At 36.8% G+C, this 15,325-nt stretch overlaps 1 protein-coding gene across 10 annotated transcripts in view; it reads left to right on the forward strand.

Annotated features, from left to right (window-relative positions):
* KIAA0586 (KIAA0586 ortholog) overlaps positions 1–12,940 on the forward strand; it is a 138,530-nt gene extending 125,590 nt beyond the window's left edge. For all 10 annotated transcript variants that reach the window (XM_012181727.3, XM_012181729.3, XM_012181728.4 and 7 more), the window contains one exon: positions 12,603–12,940. In XM_012181727.3, the coding sequence (XP_012037117.2) occupies positions 12,603–12,754 (152 nt within the window). In that variant the 3' untranslated portion in view covers positions 12,755–12,940. The remainder of the gene's footprint in view (positions 1–12,602) is intronic.
* The last annotated feature ends 2,385 nt before the right edge of the window (positions 12,941–15,325 follow it).

The raw sequence follows: 15,325 nt of genomic DNA on the forward strand, positions 1-15,325 counted from the left end.
TGTACTAGCGTTACGCTGCAACTTTGCAGAATACAGAGGTAAACATGACAAAGTTGGTTTGCTCATAGGGCACATTTAATAGGAGCAATAGACCTACAGACATAATAATAATATGAATCACAGTCCATGCTTTTAAGGAATATATTGTCCAAAAGAAGTTACAGACATGTAAATAATTGCAATGCAATTTCCTAAGTGCTGCAGTGGAGTTGCCATCCTGAGACTAAGGCATCAACAGTGTACAGGAGAGGAACCCATGTATTTCACCACTGTGGCTGGAAAAACAACCCAGAGAATGTGCTTCATCTGCGCATGTTCTTAAGTGTTTAGGGTCCGCAGCCCCCTGAGAGACACTGATAGCTATGACTACCTGACTCCCTTCCAGACTGTATTTATATGAATACATATAAATATGAAAGTATTTCCTATGAAAGTAATTTGCATATGATTTCAGTGATCTATGATTTCATAGATCCATGATCACCCATCCTTGGACTTTAGGTTAAGATCCTTCATGTACTTAGGTTAAAAATTATTACAGTTTTTGTTCCCTTTTTCATTTTATTTTTAAATGAATTTATAAGAAACCCATCTGCACAAAGAAATACCCGAATCCAAACAATTTAAAGTCACTGTACTATCTATTCATCTACTCATAGAAGAATCCCATAACTATTTATGTGGCTTATGCCACATGCAGTTACTGAATCCAAGTAAGGAGTGTCCGGTGCTGCATTCTTCTGTGAAGTTACTGAGGAATTTTTTTCTTCTTTTCTCTACTTGTCTCATGTTGTTTTAGGAGAGAATGCTTTGTTTGGATTCCTCTCAGTTTGCAAATAACAGAGATATAATAATGGGTTACCAACTGTTTGAAGATTACAGTCAGAATCTAAAACCTACTGATGAAATGGATTATCTAAACCTAAAACACTTTTGGAAAGTTTTATATATATATATATGTATTTTTGTAAAAAATAATACATGTACAATATATAGGCACATTCTTAAATGGACGTTAAAAATTTTGCATTATTGCTTTATTAGAATAAATTAGTTTTAGATTTTCTGTTCATTAGTCTTATAAGAAGGGAACAGAAAACAGAGTTTCTTTATGACTTTTAAATACTTTTAAAGCAAAAAATTGAATTTCAAATGTCTAGAAAGTATATTAAAGCCTGTCTTAGGACGCTTCAAATACATGGTCTCGCTCAGTGACACCTCCAGCTTAAATGCATGCCAGGTTAAATGACGTACTGCCTACCCACGGAATCAGGGAATAGTTTTCCTTTTTTTAAAACAAATCTGAAAACAGCTGTTGAAACAATTACATCATAGAGTAATGATATGACTGTGGAAATTTTAAAAGTCAAGCTTTGAAACCATCAAACTACATTAATAGAGGTAGAAATTTTATGTTTGCTTTTATGATGATTTATTAAGATATTATGTCTTTTCTTAAAAAAATTAAACTCTGTGAGGACCATAACCGGATATGAATGTTATACTTTTTGCCTGTTAACAGTGATGCTTTTTAAAAAATGTTTCCACCCTAAAAAGTTCTCTTTTAAAGTTCTAAAACTCTGATTTTGCTTGTATAAATGAGCACTTCAAAATATCTTCCCAAAATGTACATTAAAAAACCCTTTAGATGATATATTTTATTTATGTAATTCATTGATTAAAAACACAATTACTAGAGTTAAAATTAGCATAATTATTTGGAGGCCCTCTAGAACTGTGGGGTTTTTTCCTTAGTGTATTTTAGCGCCCTCTCTCATAAGTTGACCTACCTTTTGCAGCCAACCCTAAGAGTCATTGCCTCTTAAGATAGTTTCTTTCCAGTTTCTTAAAAGCAAGTGCTAATCTGTGTTAAGTGCTTTTTGTGTGCCAGCCTATTCAAAACACTTTATATACATTATCCCATTTAATCCTCACTAAACCCTTGGAGGTAGGTACTCTAACCTATATTATGTAGGTGAGGAAACAAGGGTTTTGAAAATTATGTAACTTTCTCAAAGTCCCTCAACACTCATTCTTCCTCTTGTATTAAGTCACTTCAGTCATGTCCAACTCTGCAAATCAATGGCCTGTAGCCCTCCGGCTCTTCTGTACATGGGATTTCCCAGGCAAGAATACTGGAGTGGGTTTCCATTTCCTCCTCCAGGGGATCTTTCCCACCTAGGGATTGAACGTGGATCTCTTATGTCTCCTGCATTGGCGAATGGGTTCTTTACCACTATAGCACTCATCACAACCTGACATAGTATATGTTTGTTTCCTTGTTTGTCATTTGCTCTTTACACCTATCTGAAAAATGATATCAGTGAGATTAGAGCTTTTCTTTTCTTCAAAATCTCCAGAGTCTAGAGCAGTGCCTGTTCTGGAACATAGTAGGTGCTCAGTTGATAGTTGTTGAGTGAATGAGTGGATGTGCCCAGCTCTGCCATGTCACAGAATCCATGTTCTTACTCCTCCCCTTCCCCTTTTACTCCTTTCCACATGAAAGCCTTACTGACAGTCTGGATGGGACCATTCCCAGATGACTGAACATTAGATTTCATTTGGGTCCCAGCCTTGGCCCATCATAAAGGGATTTGTGCTTAAAACTTTATCACTGCTCCTCTCTCTCTTTTTTTTTAATTTAAATTTATTTATTTTGATTGGAGGCTAATTACTTTACAGTATTGCATTGGTTTTGCCATACATCAACATGAATCTGCCACGGATGTACATGTGTTCCCAATCCTGAACCCTCCTCCCACTTCCCTCCCCATACCATCCCTCTGGGTCATCCCAGTGCACCAGCCCCAAGCATCCTATATCCCGCATCAAACCTAGGCTGGTGATTTGTTTCTTATATGATAGTATACATGTTTCAGTGCCATTCTCCCAAATCATCCCACCCTCGCCCTCTCCCAGAGGGTCCAAAAGACTTTTCTATACATCTGTGTCTCTTTGCTGTCTCGCATACAGGGTTATCATTACCATCTTTCTAAATTCCATATATATGCGTTAGTATACTGTATTGGTGTTTTTCTTTTGGCTTACTTCACTCTGTATAATTGACTCCACTTTCATCCACCTCATTAGAACTGATTCAAATGTATTCTTTTTAATGGCTGAGTAATACTCCATTGTGTATATGTACCACAGCTTTCTTATCCATTCGTCTGCTGATGGACAGCTAGGTTGCTTCCATGTCCTGGCTATTATAAACAGTGCTGCGATGAACATTGGGGTACACGTGTCTCTTTCAGTTCTGGTTTCCTCGGTGTGTATGCGCAGCAGTGGGATTGCTAGGTCATAAGGCAGTTCTATTTCCAGTTTTTTAAGGAATCTCCACACTGTTCTCCATAGTGGCTGTACTAGTTTGCATTCCCACCAACAGTGTAAGAGGGTTCCCTTTTCTCCACAGCCTCTCCAGCATGTATTGCTTGTAGACTTTTGGATAGCAGCCATTCTGACTGGCGTGAGATGGTACCTCATTGTGGTTTTGATTTGCATTTCTCTGATAATGAGTGATATTGAGCATCTTTTCATGTGTTTGCTAGCCATCTGTATGTCTTCTTTGGAGAAATGTCTATTTAGTTCTTTGGCCCATTTTTTGATTGGGTTGTTTACTTTCTGGAATTGAGCTGCAGGAGTTGCATGTATATTTTTGAGATTAGTTGTTTGTCAGTTGCTTCATTTGCTATTATTTTCTCCCATTCCGAAGGCCATCTTTTCACCTTGCTTATAGTTTCCTTTGTTGTGCAGAAGCTTTTAATTTTAATTAGGTCCCATGTGTTTATTTTTGCTTTTATTTCCAATATTCTGGGAGGTGGGTCATAGAGGATCCTGCTGTGATTTATCTCGGAGAGTGTTTTGCCTTTGTTCTCCTCTAGGAGTTTTATAGTTTCTGGTGTTACGTTTAGATCTTTAATCCATTTTGAGTTAATCTTTGTGTATGGTGTTAGAAAGTGATCCAGTTTTCTTTTACAAGTGGTTGACTGGTTTTCCCAGCACCACTTGTTAAAGAGATTGTCTTTGATCCATTGTATATTCTTGCCTCCTTTATTGAAGATAAGGTGTCCATAGGTGTGTGGATTTATCTCTGGGCTTTCTATTTTGTTCCATTGATCTATTTTTCTGTCCTTGTGCCAGTACCATACTGTCTTGATGACTGTGGCTTTGTAGTAGAGCCTGAAGTCAGGCAGGTTGATTCCTCCAGTTCCATTCTTTTCTCAAGATTGCTTTGGCTATTCGAGGTTTTTGTATTTCCATACAAATTGTGAAATTATTTGTTCTAGCTCTGTAAAAAATACCTCTGGTAGCTTGATAGGGATTGCATTGAATCTATAGATTGCTTTGGGTAGTATACTCATTTTCACTATATTGATTCTTCCTATCCATGAACATGGTATATTTCTCCATCTATTAGTGTCCTCTTTGATTTCTTTCACCAGTGTTTTATAGTTTTCTATATATAGGTCTTCAGTTTCTTTAGGTAGGTATATTCCTAAGTATTTTATTCTGTTCATTGCAATGGTGAATGGAATTGTTTCCTTAATTTCTTTGTCTACATTCTCATTATTAGTGTATAGGAATGCAAGGGATTTCTGTGTGTTGATTTTATATCCTGCAACTTTACTATATTCATTGATTAGCTCTAGTAATTTTCTGGTGGAGTCTTTAGGGTTTTCTGTGTAGAGGATCATGTCATCTGCAAACAGTGAGAGTTTTACTTCTTTTCCAGTTTGGATTCCTTTTATTTCTTTTTCTGCTCTGATTGCTGTGGCCAAAACTTCCAGAACTATGTTGAATAGTAGTGGTGAAAGTGGGCACCTTTGTCTTGTTCCTGACTTTAGGGAAATGCTTTCAATTTTTCACCATTGAGGATAATGTTTGCTGTGGGTTTGTCATATATAGCTTTTATTATGTTGAGGTATGTTCCTTCTGTTCCTGCTTTCTGGAGAGTTTTTATCATAAATGGATGTTGAATTTTGTCAAAGGCTTTCTCTGCATCTATTGAGATAATCATATGGCTTTTATTTTTCAATTTGTTAATGCGGTGTATTACATTGAATGATTTGTGGATATTGAAGAATCCTTGCATCCCTGGGATAAAGCCCTCTTGGTGTATGATCTTTTTAATGTGTTGTTGGATTCTGATTGCTAGAATTTTGTTACAGATTTTTGCATCTATGTTCATCAGTGATATTGGCCTGTAGTTTTCTTTTCTTGTGGCATCTTTGTCAGGTTTTGGTATTAGGGTGATGGTGGCCTCATAGAATGAGTTTGGAAATTTACCTTCCTCTGCAATTTTCTGGAAGAGTTTGAGTTCGATGGGTGTTAGCTCTTCTCTAAATTTTTGGTAGAATTCAGCGGTGAAGCCATCTGGACCTGGGCTTTTGTTTGCTGGAAGATTTCTGATTACAGTTTCAATTTCCGTGCTTGTGATGGGTCTGTTAAGATATTCTGTTTCTTTCTGGTTCAGTTTTGGAAAGTTGTATTTTTCTAAGAATTTGTCCATTTTTTCCACGTTGTCCATTTTATTGGCATATAATTGCTGATAGTAGTCTTTTATGATCCTTTGTATTTCTGTGTTGTCTGTTGTGATCTCTCCATTTTCATTTCTAATTTTATTGATTTGATTTTTCTCCCTTTGTTTCTTGATGAGTCTGGCTAATGGTTTGTCAATTTTATTTATCCTTTTAAAGAACCAGCTTTTGGCTTTGTTGATTTTTTTCTATGGTCTCTTTTTTTTCTTTTGCATTTATTTCTGCCCTAATTTTTAAGATTTCTTTTCTTCTACTAACCCTGGGGTTCTCCATTTCTTCCTTCTCTAGTTGCTTTAGGTGTAGAGTTAGGTTATTTATTTGGCTTTTTTCTTGTTTCTTGAGGTATGCCTGTATTGCTATGAACTTTCCCCTTAGCACTGCTTTTACAGTGTCCCACAAGTTTTGGGTTGTTATGTTTTCATTTTCATTCATTTCTATGCCTATTTTGATTTCTTTTTTGATTTCTTCTGTGTTTTGTTGGTTATTCAGAAGCATGTTGTTCAGCCTCCATATGTTGGAATTTTTAATAGTTTTTCTCCTGTAATTGAGATCTAACCTTATTGCATTATGGTCAGAAAAGATGCTTAGAATGATTTCAATTTTTTTGAATTTACCAAGGCTAGATTTATGGCCAAGGATGTGATCTATCCTGGAGAAGGTTCCATGTGCGCTTGAGAAAAAGGTGAAATTCATTGTTTTGGGGTGAAATGTCCTATAGATATCAATTAAGTCTAACTGGTCTATCGTATCATTTAAAGTTTGTATTTCTTTGTTAATTTTCTGTTTAGTTGATCTATCCATAGGTGTGAGTAGAGTGTTAAAGTCTTCTACTATTATTGTGTTATTGTTGATTTCTCCTTTCATACTTGTTAGCATTTGTCTTACGTATTGCAGTGCTCCTATGCTGGGTGCATATATATATTTAAAATTGTTATATCTTCTTCTTGGATTGATCCTTTGATCATTATGTAGTGTCCTTCTTTGTCTCTTTTCACAGCCTTTGTTTTAAGTTGTATTTTATCTGATATGAGTATTGCTACTCCTGCTTTCTTTTGGTCTCTGTTTGCATGGAGTATCTTTTTCCAGCCGTTCACTTTCAGTCTGTATGTGTCCCTTGTTTTGAGGTGGGTCTCTTGTAGACAACATATATAGGGGTCTTATTTTTGTATCCATTCAGCCAGTCTTTGCCTTTTGGTTGGGGCCATTCAACCCATTTACGTTTAAGGTAATTATTGATAAGTGGACTGGAAGAAACACAAGCTGGAATCAAGATTGCCCGGAGAAATATCAATAACCTCAGCTATGCAGATGACACCACCCTCATGGCAGAAAGTGAAGAGGAACTAAAACGCCTCTTGATGAAAGTGAAAGAGAAGAGTGAAAAAGTTGGCTTAAAGCTCAACATTCAGAAAACGAAGATCATGGCATCTGGTCCCATCACTTCATGGGAAATAGATGGGCAAACAGTGGAAATAGTGTCAGACTTTATTTTTTTGGGCTCCAACATCACTGCAGATGGTGACTGCAGCCATGAAATTAAAAGACGCTTACTCCTTGGAAGAAAAGTTATGACCAACCTAGATAGCATATTCAAAAGCAGAGACATTCCTTTGCTGACTAAGGTCCGTTTAGTCAAGGCTATGGTTTTTCCTGTGGTCATGTATGGATGTGAGAGTTGGACTGTGAAGAAGGCTGTGTGCCGAAGAATTGATGCTTTTGAACTGTGGTGTTGGAGAAGACTCTTGAGAGTCCCTTGGACTGCAAGGAGATCCAACCAGTCCATTGTGAAGGAGATCAGCCCTGGGATTTCTTTGGGAGGAAAGATGCTGAAGCTGAAACTCCAGTACTTTGGCCACCTCATGCGAAGAGTTGACTCATTGGAAAAGACTCTGATGCTGGGAGGGATTGGGGGCAGGAGGAGAAGGGGACGACCGAGGATGAGATGGCTGGTTGGCATCATTGACTCGATGGACATGAATCTGAGTGAATTCGGGGAGTTGGTGATGGACAGGGAGACCTGGCGTGCTGTGATTCATGGGGTCTCATGGAGTCGGACACAACTGAGCAACTGAACTGAACTGAACTGATGATCCCATTGGCATTTACTTTATTGTTTTGGGTTCGAGTTTATACACCCTTTTTGTGTTTCCTGTCTAGAGAATATCCTTTAGCATTTGTTGGATAGCTGGTTTGGTGCTGCTGAATTCTCTGAGCTTTTGCTTGTCTGTAAAGCTTTTGATTTCTTCTTCATATTTGAATGAGATCGTTTCTGGGTACAGTAATCTGGGCTGTAGGTTATTTTCTTTCATCACTTTAAGTATGTTTTGCCATTCCTTCCTTGTCTGAAGAGTTTCTATTGAAAGATCAGCTGTTATCCTTATGGGAATACCCTTGTGTGTTATTTGTTGTTTTTCCCTTGCTGCTTTTAATATTTGTTCTTTGTGTTTGATCTTTGTTAATTTGATTAATATGTGTTTTGGGGTGTTTCACCTTGGGTTTACCCTGTTTGGGACTGTCTGGGTTTCTTGGACTTGGGTGATTATTTCCTTCACCATTTTAGGGAAGTTTTCAACTATTATCTCCTCAAGTATTTTCTCATGGTCTTTCTTTTTGTCTTCTTCTGGGATGCCTATTATTCAAATGTTGGAGTGTTTCATATTGTCCTGGAGGTCTCTGAGATTGTCCTTATTTCTTTTAATTCATTTTTCTTTTTTCCTCTCTGATTCATTTATTTCTACCATTCTATCTTCTACTTCACTAATCCTATCTTCTGCCTTCGTTATTCTACTATTTGTTGCCTCCAGAGTGTTTTTGATCTCATTTATTGCATTATTCATTATATATTGACTCTTTTATTTCTCCTAGGTCCTTGTTAAACCTTTCTTGCATCTTCTCAATCCTTGTCTCCAGGCTATTTATCTGTGATTGCCTTTTTATTTCAAGATTTTGGATCATTTTCACTATCATTATTTGGAATTCTTTATCAGGTAGATTCCTTATCTCTTCCTCTTTGGTTTGGTTTGGTGGGCATTTATCCTATTCCTTTACCTGCTGGGTATTCCTCTGTCTCTTCATCTTGTTTATATTGCTGCATTTGGGGTGGCCTTTCTGTATTCTGGTAGTTTGCGGAGTTCTCTTTATTATGGAGTTTCCTCGCTGTGGGTGGGGTTGTATCGATGGCTTGTTAAGGTTTCTTGATTAGGGAAGCTTGTGTCGGTGTTCTGGTGGATGGAGCTGTATTTCTTCTCTCTGGAGTGCAGTGAAGTGTCCAGTAATGAGTTATGAGATGTCAGTGGTTTTGGAGTAACTTTGAGCTGCCTGTATATTGAAGCTCAGGGCTGTGTTCCTGTGTTGCTGGAGAATTTGTGTGGTATGTCTTGCTGTGGAACTTGTTGGCCCTTGGGTGGTGCTTGGTTTCAATGTAGGTATGGAGGCGTTTGATGAGCTCCTATTGATTAATGTTCCCTGGAGTCAGGAGTTCTCTGATGTTCTCAGGATTTGGACTTAAGCCTCCTGCTTCTGGTTTTCAGTCTTATTTTTACAGTAGTCTCAAGACTTCTCCTTCTATACAGCACCATTGATAAAACATCTAGGTTAAAGATGAAAAGTTTCTCCACAGTGAGGGACACCCAGAGAGGTTCACAGAGTTACATGGAGAAGAGAAGAGGGAGGAGGGAGTTAGAGGTGACCCGAATGAGATGAGGTGGAATCAAAAGAGGAGAGAACAAGCTCACCATTAATCACTTCCTTATGTGCGCTCCACAGTCTGGACTGCTTAGAGATGTTCACGGAGTTATACAGAGAAGAGAAGAGGGAGGAAGGAGACAGAGGTGGCCAGGAAGATAAAGGGGGGAATCAAAAGGAGAGAGACAGATCCAGCCAGTAATCAGTTCCCTAAGTGTTCTCCAACCAGTCCATTCTGAAGGAGATCAACCCTGGGATTTCTTTGGAAGGAATGATGCTAAAGCTGACACTTCAGTACTTTGGCCGCCTCATGCAAAGAGTTGACTCATTGGAAAAGACTTTGATGCTGGGAGGGATTGGGGGCAGGAGGAAAAGGGGACGACAGAGGATGAGATGGCTGGATGGCATCGTTGACTCGATGGACGTGAATCTGAGTGAACTCCAGGAGTTGGTGATGGACAGGGAGGCCTGGCGTGCTGCGATTCATGGGGTCTCAAAGAGTCGGACACAACTGAGTGACTGAACTGAACTGAACTGAAGTATCCTCCACCGTCTGGAACACACAGAGATTCACAGAGTTGGGTAGAAAAGAGAAGGGGGAGGGAGGAGACAGAGGCAACCTGGTGAGAAAAAGGAGAGTCCAAAGTAGGAGAGACACTGCTCCTCTCTTTAGGTGCCCCTACCATTACATACCACTTCTAAAATGGAATTCCTCTCGACCACCTTAAAAATGATGATTTTAAGTGGTTAATTAATGTATTTGGTATCAGGCAGAAAGCGATGAGTATGAATTAGATGAATTATACTAGACTCTTTCTTGAAAACCATCTCTTACCTTGTGTGACTCTTCACTTTTGGGTCTCCTTATCTAACATTTCCCTTTTGTGTTCCTCTGTTTTCTCTTTATTCACTTTTCTTTATCCTTCTCTATTTCTGTTATCATTTATTTTATTATTTCCTTCTTTGCCTTCCACATCTTTTAAGTCCTAGCTCAACTATTGCTTTCACTTAACTTAAACCAAGTATTCCTCTATATGTTTACTTCCACTACTAGATTTTAAGCTTCTTGAAGATGAGGACTGTTTCTTTCTCACCTGTGTATCTTCTTAATTAACACCATCTTAGCTCCACACATACAATATACTTTTATAGATATTTACTTAGTGAGCATATGCATTTGGAAAGGCCCACTCTGATATCTCCCTGCCTCAGTTACCTTTTCCTTGTCTTTCTTCCAGAATTACTACCAGAATGAGATAAGATGATGTGGAAAAGATTTTTGCAAAATTTTAATTCCTTTATAAATATAAGATAGTAATTACAAGAATTAACATAACTTTATAGTAATTGAATTTAATATGTACATTGAGTCTTGAGAACTTCTTCAAGGTCCCCCCCCCCAAAAAAAAAAACAGTTACAGCTGTTGTTACATCATTGAACAATCTAATCGGTAATCTAATGCTTAGAGTAGAAAATAAAGGCACATGTAAAGCAGTTTTGTGAAATTGGATAACAGAGAAAAGAAGAATGTCTGGTAACAGTGTAGTTTTTGACAGATATGTGAGTAATGGAAGGAATGAAATTTTTTCTTAATTGAGGAAAGATAGCGTTTAAATTTACAGGTTGACCATTAATTTTGTTCTCAAGCCTTAGTTGTACCCTGTGTTGGTTTTTGCTTTATTGACAAGGTATACTCTGGTCTTGGATACTACTCTTGGTTACTTGAGTATTCTGCATCATGACTTTGTAAAATGTCAGAATATTTAAATGCTTATGTACTATGAAGATTTTAAGTTCTTATTGTTTCTTGATTTTAATTTTTATCATATCCTGACAGAGCCAGATTTCAAGAATTCTTTTTCTATTTAAAATACTTATGCTATTTAAAATGACATAAGAATTGCTTTCTTCTTAGAGGATTATGCTGGTGCATTAGTTTGTGATATTGATATAATGATACCAAATCTTATTTCCCTTTCCTCTTTTATGAGAAAAAATAAAGAAATTGATGTAAGTAACAAACAGAAATGAAAATATTAAAATAATCATTGTTAGATATCATAATATGAAAGGAATCTGTCTTTTACAAATATTTTGATCATCTTGGACAGCTGTGATTGAGTCATCATTGAAATCTTCAAAACTGACTTCTTTTACTGTGGTCCCTATAAAAGTCTGATGGAAAATTTCACTTTATTACTGTGGAAACTATTTTAAAGACTATTGTAAATTACAATGACTGTTGACTCAGAGATATCTGTAAGATTATTTAAGATGATTTGGCTTTAAGATGCTTATTATTATGTATATATGGAGATCCAACCAGTCCATTCTAAAGGAGATCAGTCCTGGGTGTTCTTTGGAAGGAGTGATGCTAAAGCTGAAGCTCCAGTACTTTGGCCACCTCATGCGAAGAGTTGACTCATTGGAAAAGATTCTGATGCTGGGAGGGATTGGGGGCAGGAGGAGAAGGGGACAACAGAGGATGAGATGGCTGGATGGCATCACCGACTCAATGGACGTGAGTTTGAGTTAACTCCAGGAGATGGTGATGGACAGGGAGGCCTGGCGTGCTTCGATTCATGGGGTCAGAAATAGTCGGACACAACTGAGTGACTGACCTGAACTGAACTGAACTGAAAACAGTACCAAGTTGACATTCTTTATATTCTTAGGCAGTGTGCTTTTTAAACTTAGAGGAATGAATTAGGCTATCGACAGATAGATATACATATGTAGTCAACCCTTTTTTTTTTTCTTTTTAAACATATTAATGATTTCTTCATTTCAAACTGTCTTCCCTACTTGGTCTTACCTACTGTTTATCATCTGTAACATGACTTTGGGCACCTGTATCCTGTCTTAGTCCATTCAGGCTACTGCAACAAAAATACTATAGACTGAGTGGCTTTTAGACAACAGAAATTTATTTCTCACAGTTCTGGAGGCTGGTCGTCCCAAGATCGAGGCACCTCTTCCTTGTTCTGTGTCCTCACATGGTGGAAGGGGGTGGCAAGCTCTCTGGGGCCTCTTTCATAAAGGCACTAATCTTGTATGAGGGCTTCACTCTCTTGAGCTAAGCACCTCCCAAAGGTTACACTTTTTAATACCACCACACTAGTTTCAACATATAAATTTTGGGGCGACATAAACATTCGGATCATAACATATACTTGTAAAATATTGTCTCTAATTATCTGGGAGTGAGTATGGAAAGAAGGGTGATTTTATTTCTCTGACAAGATCTGAGCACCTTGAGAAAAGAATTTATCTCAAATGCAATTCTCATTTTGATCCCCAGTATTATTTGGGAAAGTTTCAAGGCATATAAGTACTCAGGTACACTTCTTTAGCTGAATGAGTTTCTCGTTTTACAGGTGGTAAAGCGGTTCCACTCTTCACTTCTCAGACATCACCTGCCAAGATGTCTGTGACATTACCCTCAGTGAACCTGGAAGACTGCTCTCAGTCTCTGAGCATCGGCACTGTCCAGGCGGACACGGAATCCTCAGGAGCAGATACCTTCTGAGTGCGAAGTGAGAGCCAGTACAATACTTGTGCTGCTGGCTTTGAGGTCATTTCCCTCATAAAGCCATCTCTCATGCTGTTTTGGTCCTTCAACATATTCTGAAAAAGAATTTTAAATTTTGTATTGAAGTGGAAAGCGTAATTTGGGTATTTGGGTCACATTTTTAAATAAAATAATTTAAATGGATATCATTGTGAGTCTTGTGTTATTTCTTAGAATCCTAAGGCAGCTATGGAGTAGTGGAAAGGGCAGAACTTATGATATCTAAAAATTTACTCTACAGATGTAATTATCTGTACTTAGTTGTAAAATTAGGTTGCTCAGTGTTATTCATCCCAAATTTTTTATAAGAGCAAATAATTGGTACCAACCTAATACCTCTCAATAAGGAATTAATTGAAAAAGTGTTAGCACCACAGAATACTAGGTGTCACAAAAAAAATTTTTAAATGTTTGTGTGTTGATATGGAATTATCTTTGAGATCTGTTGGATTTTTTCAGTTTTTTAAAAAATGAATTTGATAGTTGAATAGAAAAATGAAGGTATAGTTGACTCATAATATTCTGTTATTTTCAGGTGTACAGCATAGTGATCCAGTATTTGTGTAGATTATATTCCATTATAGGTTATTACAGTATATTGGATATAATTCCTACTGCCATACAGTGAATCCTTGTTGCTTATTTATTTTATATACTATATAATAATACCTGTTAATTTGTCCCTCCCCCTTTCCCTTTCCCCTTTGGTTATCACAAGTTTGTTGCTGAGAGTTTGTTTCTGTTTTGTATATATGTTTATTTTTATTATTTTTAAGATGCCACATGCATGCCTTTCTCTGTCTGACATATTTCATTATGCATAATATTCCCTAGGTCTGTCCACATGGCTGCAAATGGCAATGTTTCATTCTTTTTTATGCAGAGTAATATTGCATTGTATATATTATATATACCACATATCTGAGATATATTGTTAAAGTGTGAAAAGCCACTTGAAAAATAGTATGTGAATTAGGCTACCATTGTTTAAAATGAGATGGGGATCAACCCAAATATATGGATGTACATATACACACACCTACATAATGCTTATATATGCATTAAATATCTCTGGAAGGCTGGACAAGAAACAGCTAACTTGATCTCCAAGAAGGGAAATGGAGTGGCTAGGTGATAGAAAGGCTGAGTGATTGGAATCAAGGATGAGTGTATTTACTGTGGATTCTAAAATACAGTTGTGACAGGAAAAAATGGAGCAGGCTTTTAGTCCTGGACTTCTGTTTGTTGGGAGTTTTTAAATTACTGAGTCAATTTCAGTACTGGTAATTGGTCTGTTCATATTTTCTATTTCTTCCTGGTTCAACTTTAGGAGATTGTACATTTCTAAGAATTTGTCCGATTCTTCTAGGTTGCCCATTTTATTGGGGTACAGTTGCCTATAATAATTTCTTATGGTCCCTTTGTATTTCTGTGATGTTTGTTATAATTTCTTTTTTGTTTCTAATTTCATTGATTTGGACTCCTTCCTTTCTTTTTCTTGATGGGTCTGTCCAAAGATTTATCAATTTTATCTTTTCAAAGAACCATCGTTTTGCTTCATTGATCTTCTCTATTGGTTTTCTAGTCTTATATCATTTATCTCTGCTCTCATCTTTATGATTTCTTTCTACTAATTTTGTGTTTTGTTTGTTGTTTTTTTCTCTAGTTCCTTTGGTGTAAGGTTAGGTTGTTTGAGACTTTTTGTTTCCTAAGGTAAGCGTATATCAGTATAAACCCCTCTCTTAGAACTGCTTTTTAGCAAAAGCATTTTTTATTTAAAAGTGTTGGTAGTTTTTTCATCCTAACCATAGAAATCTAGCCTTTTCTAGTTTTAGAATAGAAGTATAATCTTTGATTTATTCCACTCCATATGTACTTGAGCTTTACCTTTTCTTTTTGGTGTGTCTTTGTGTGTTTTTGTATCACGTGGCTTGCAGGATCTTAGCTACCCTACCAAGAATGGAAATTGTGCCCCTTGTCGTGGAAGTGTGGAGTCCTAATCACTGGACTGCCAGGGAATTCCCTTGAGCTTTCCTTTAAAAAGTTTGGTATCTTTTCATCAGTGTTTTATTTGTTTATAGGATTATCTCTGGCCAAGTTTGCTTCTGCATATATTCTTCTGCCAACCACCTTCAGTTTTTTAGAATAAAATTATGTGTGTAAAAGTAAATTACTTTGATGTTATGGACTTTAAATTTTTTATCTTATATTTGATCTTATAATTTCCAACTTCTGGAATGAACCACTTATAAGGCATGTTGTTAATAAGTAGACTTTATCAAGATCAAGACTGTTGGGCTTACATGCCAGCATAACAGGTATTTAAAATGTTTCTTTGGTTTAAATCCTAAAATAAGTTTGCTTTTTGTATATTTTAATAGAATCTTGAATAAATGTTTTTATTTTCAAAAGATGATTAGATCAGTATATTTCTGGTCACTTGCATATTTCTGGTCTCTTAATTTTTATTTTAAAATACTAAACATATATTTAAATTAGTTTTATAGTTTTTCTATTAAAAACAAAATT

This window comes from Ovis aries, chromosome 7 (assembly GCF_016772045.2).
Source record: "Ovis aries strain OAR_USU_Benz2616 breed Rambouillet chromosome 7, ARS-UI_Ramb_v3.0, whole genome shotgun sequence".
Lineage (NCBI taxonomy): Eukaryota > Metazoa > Chordata > Mammalia > Artiodactyla > Bovidae > Ovis > Ovis aries.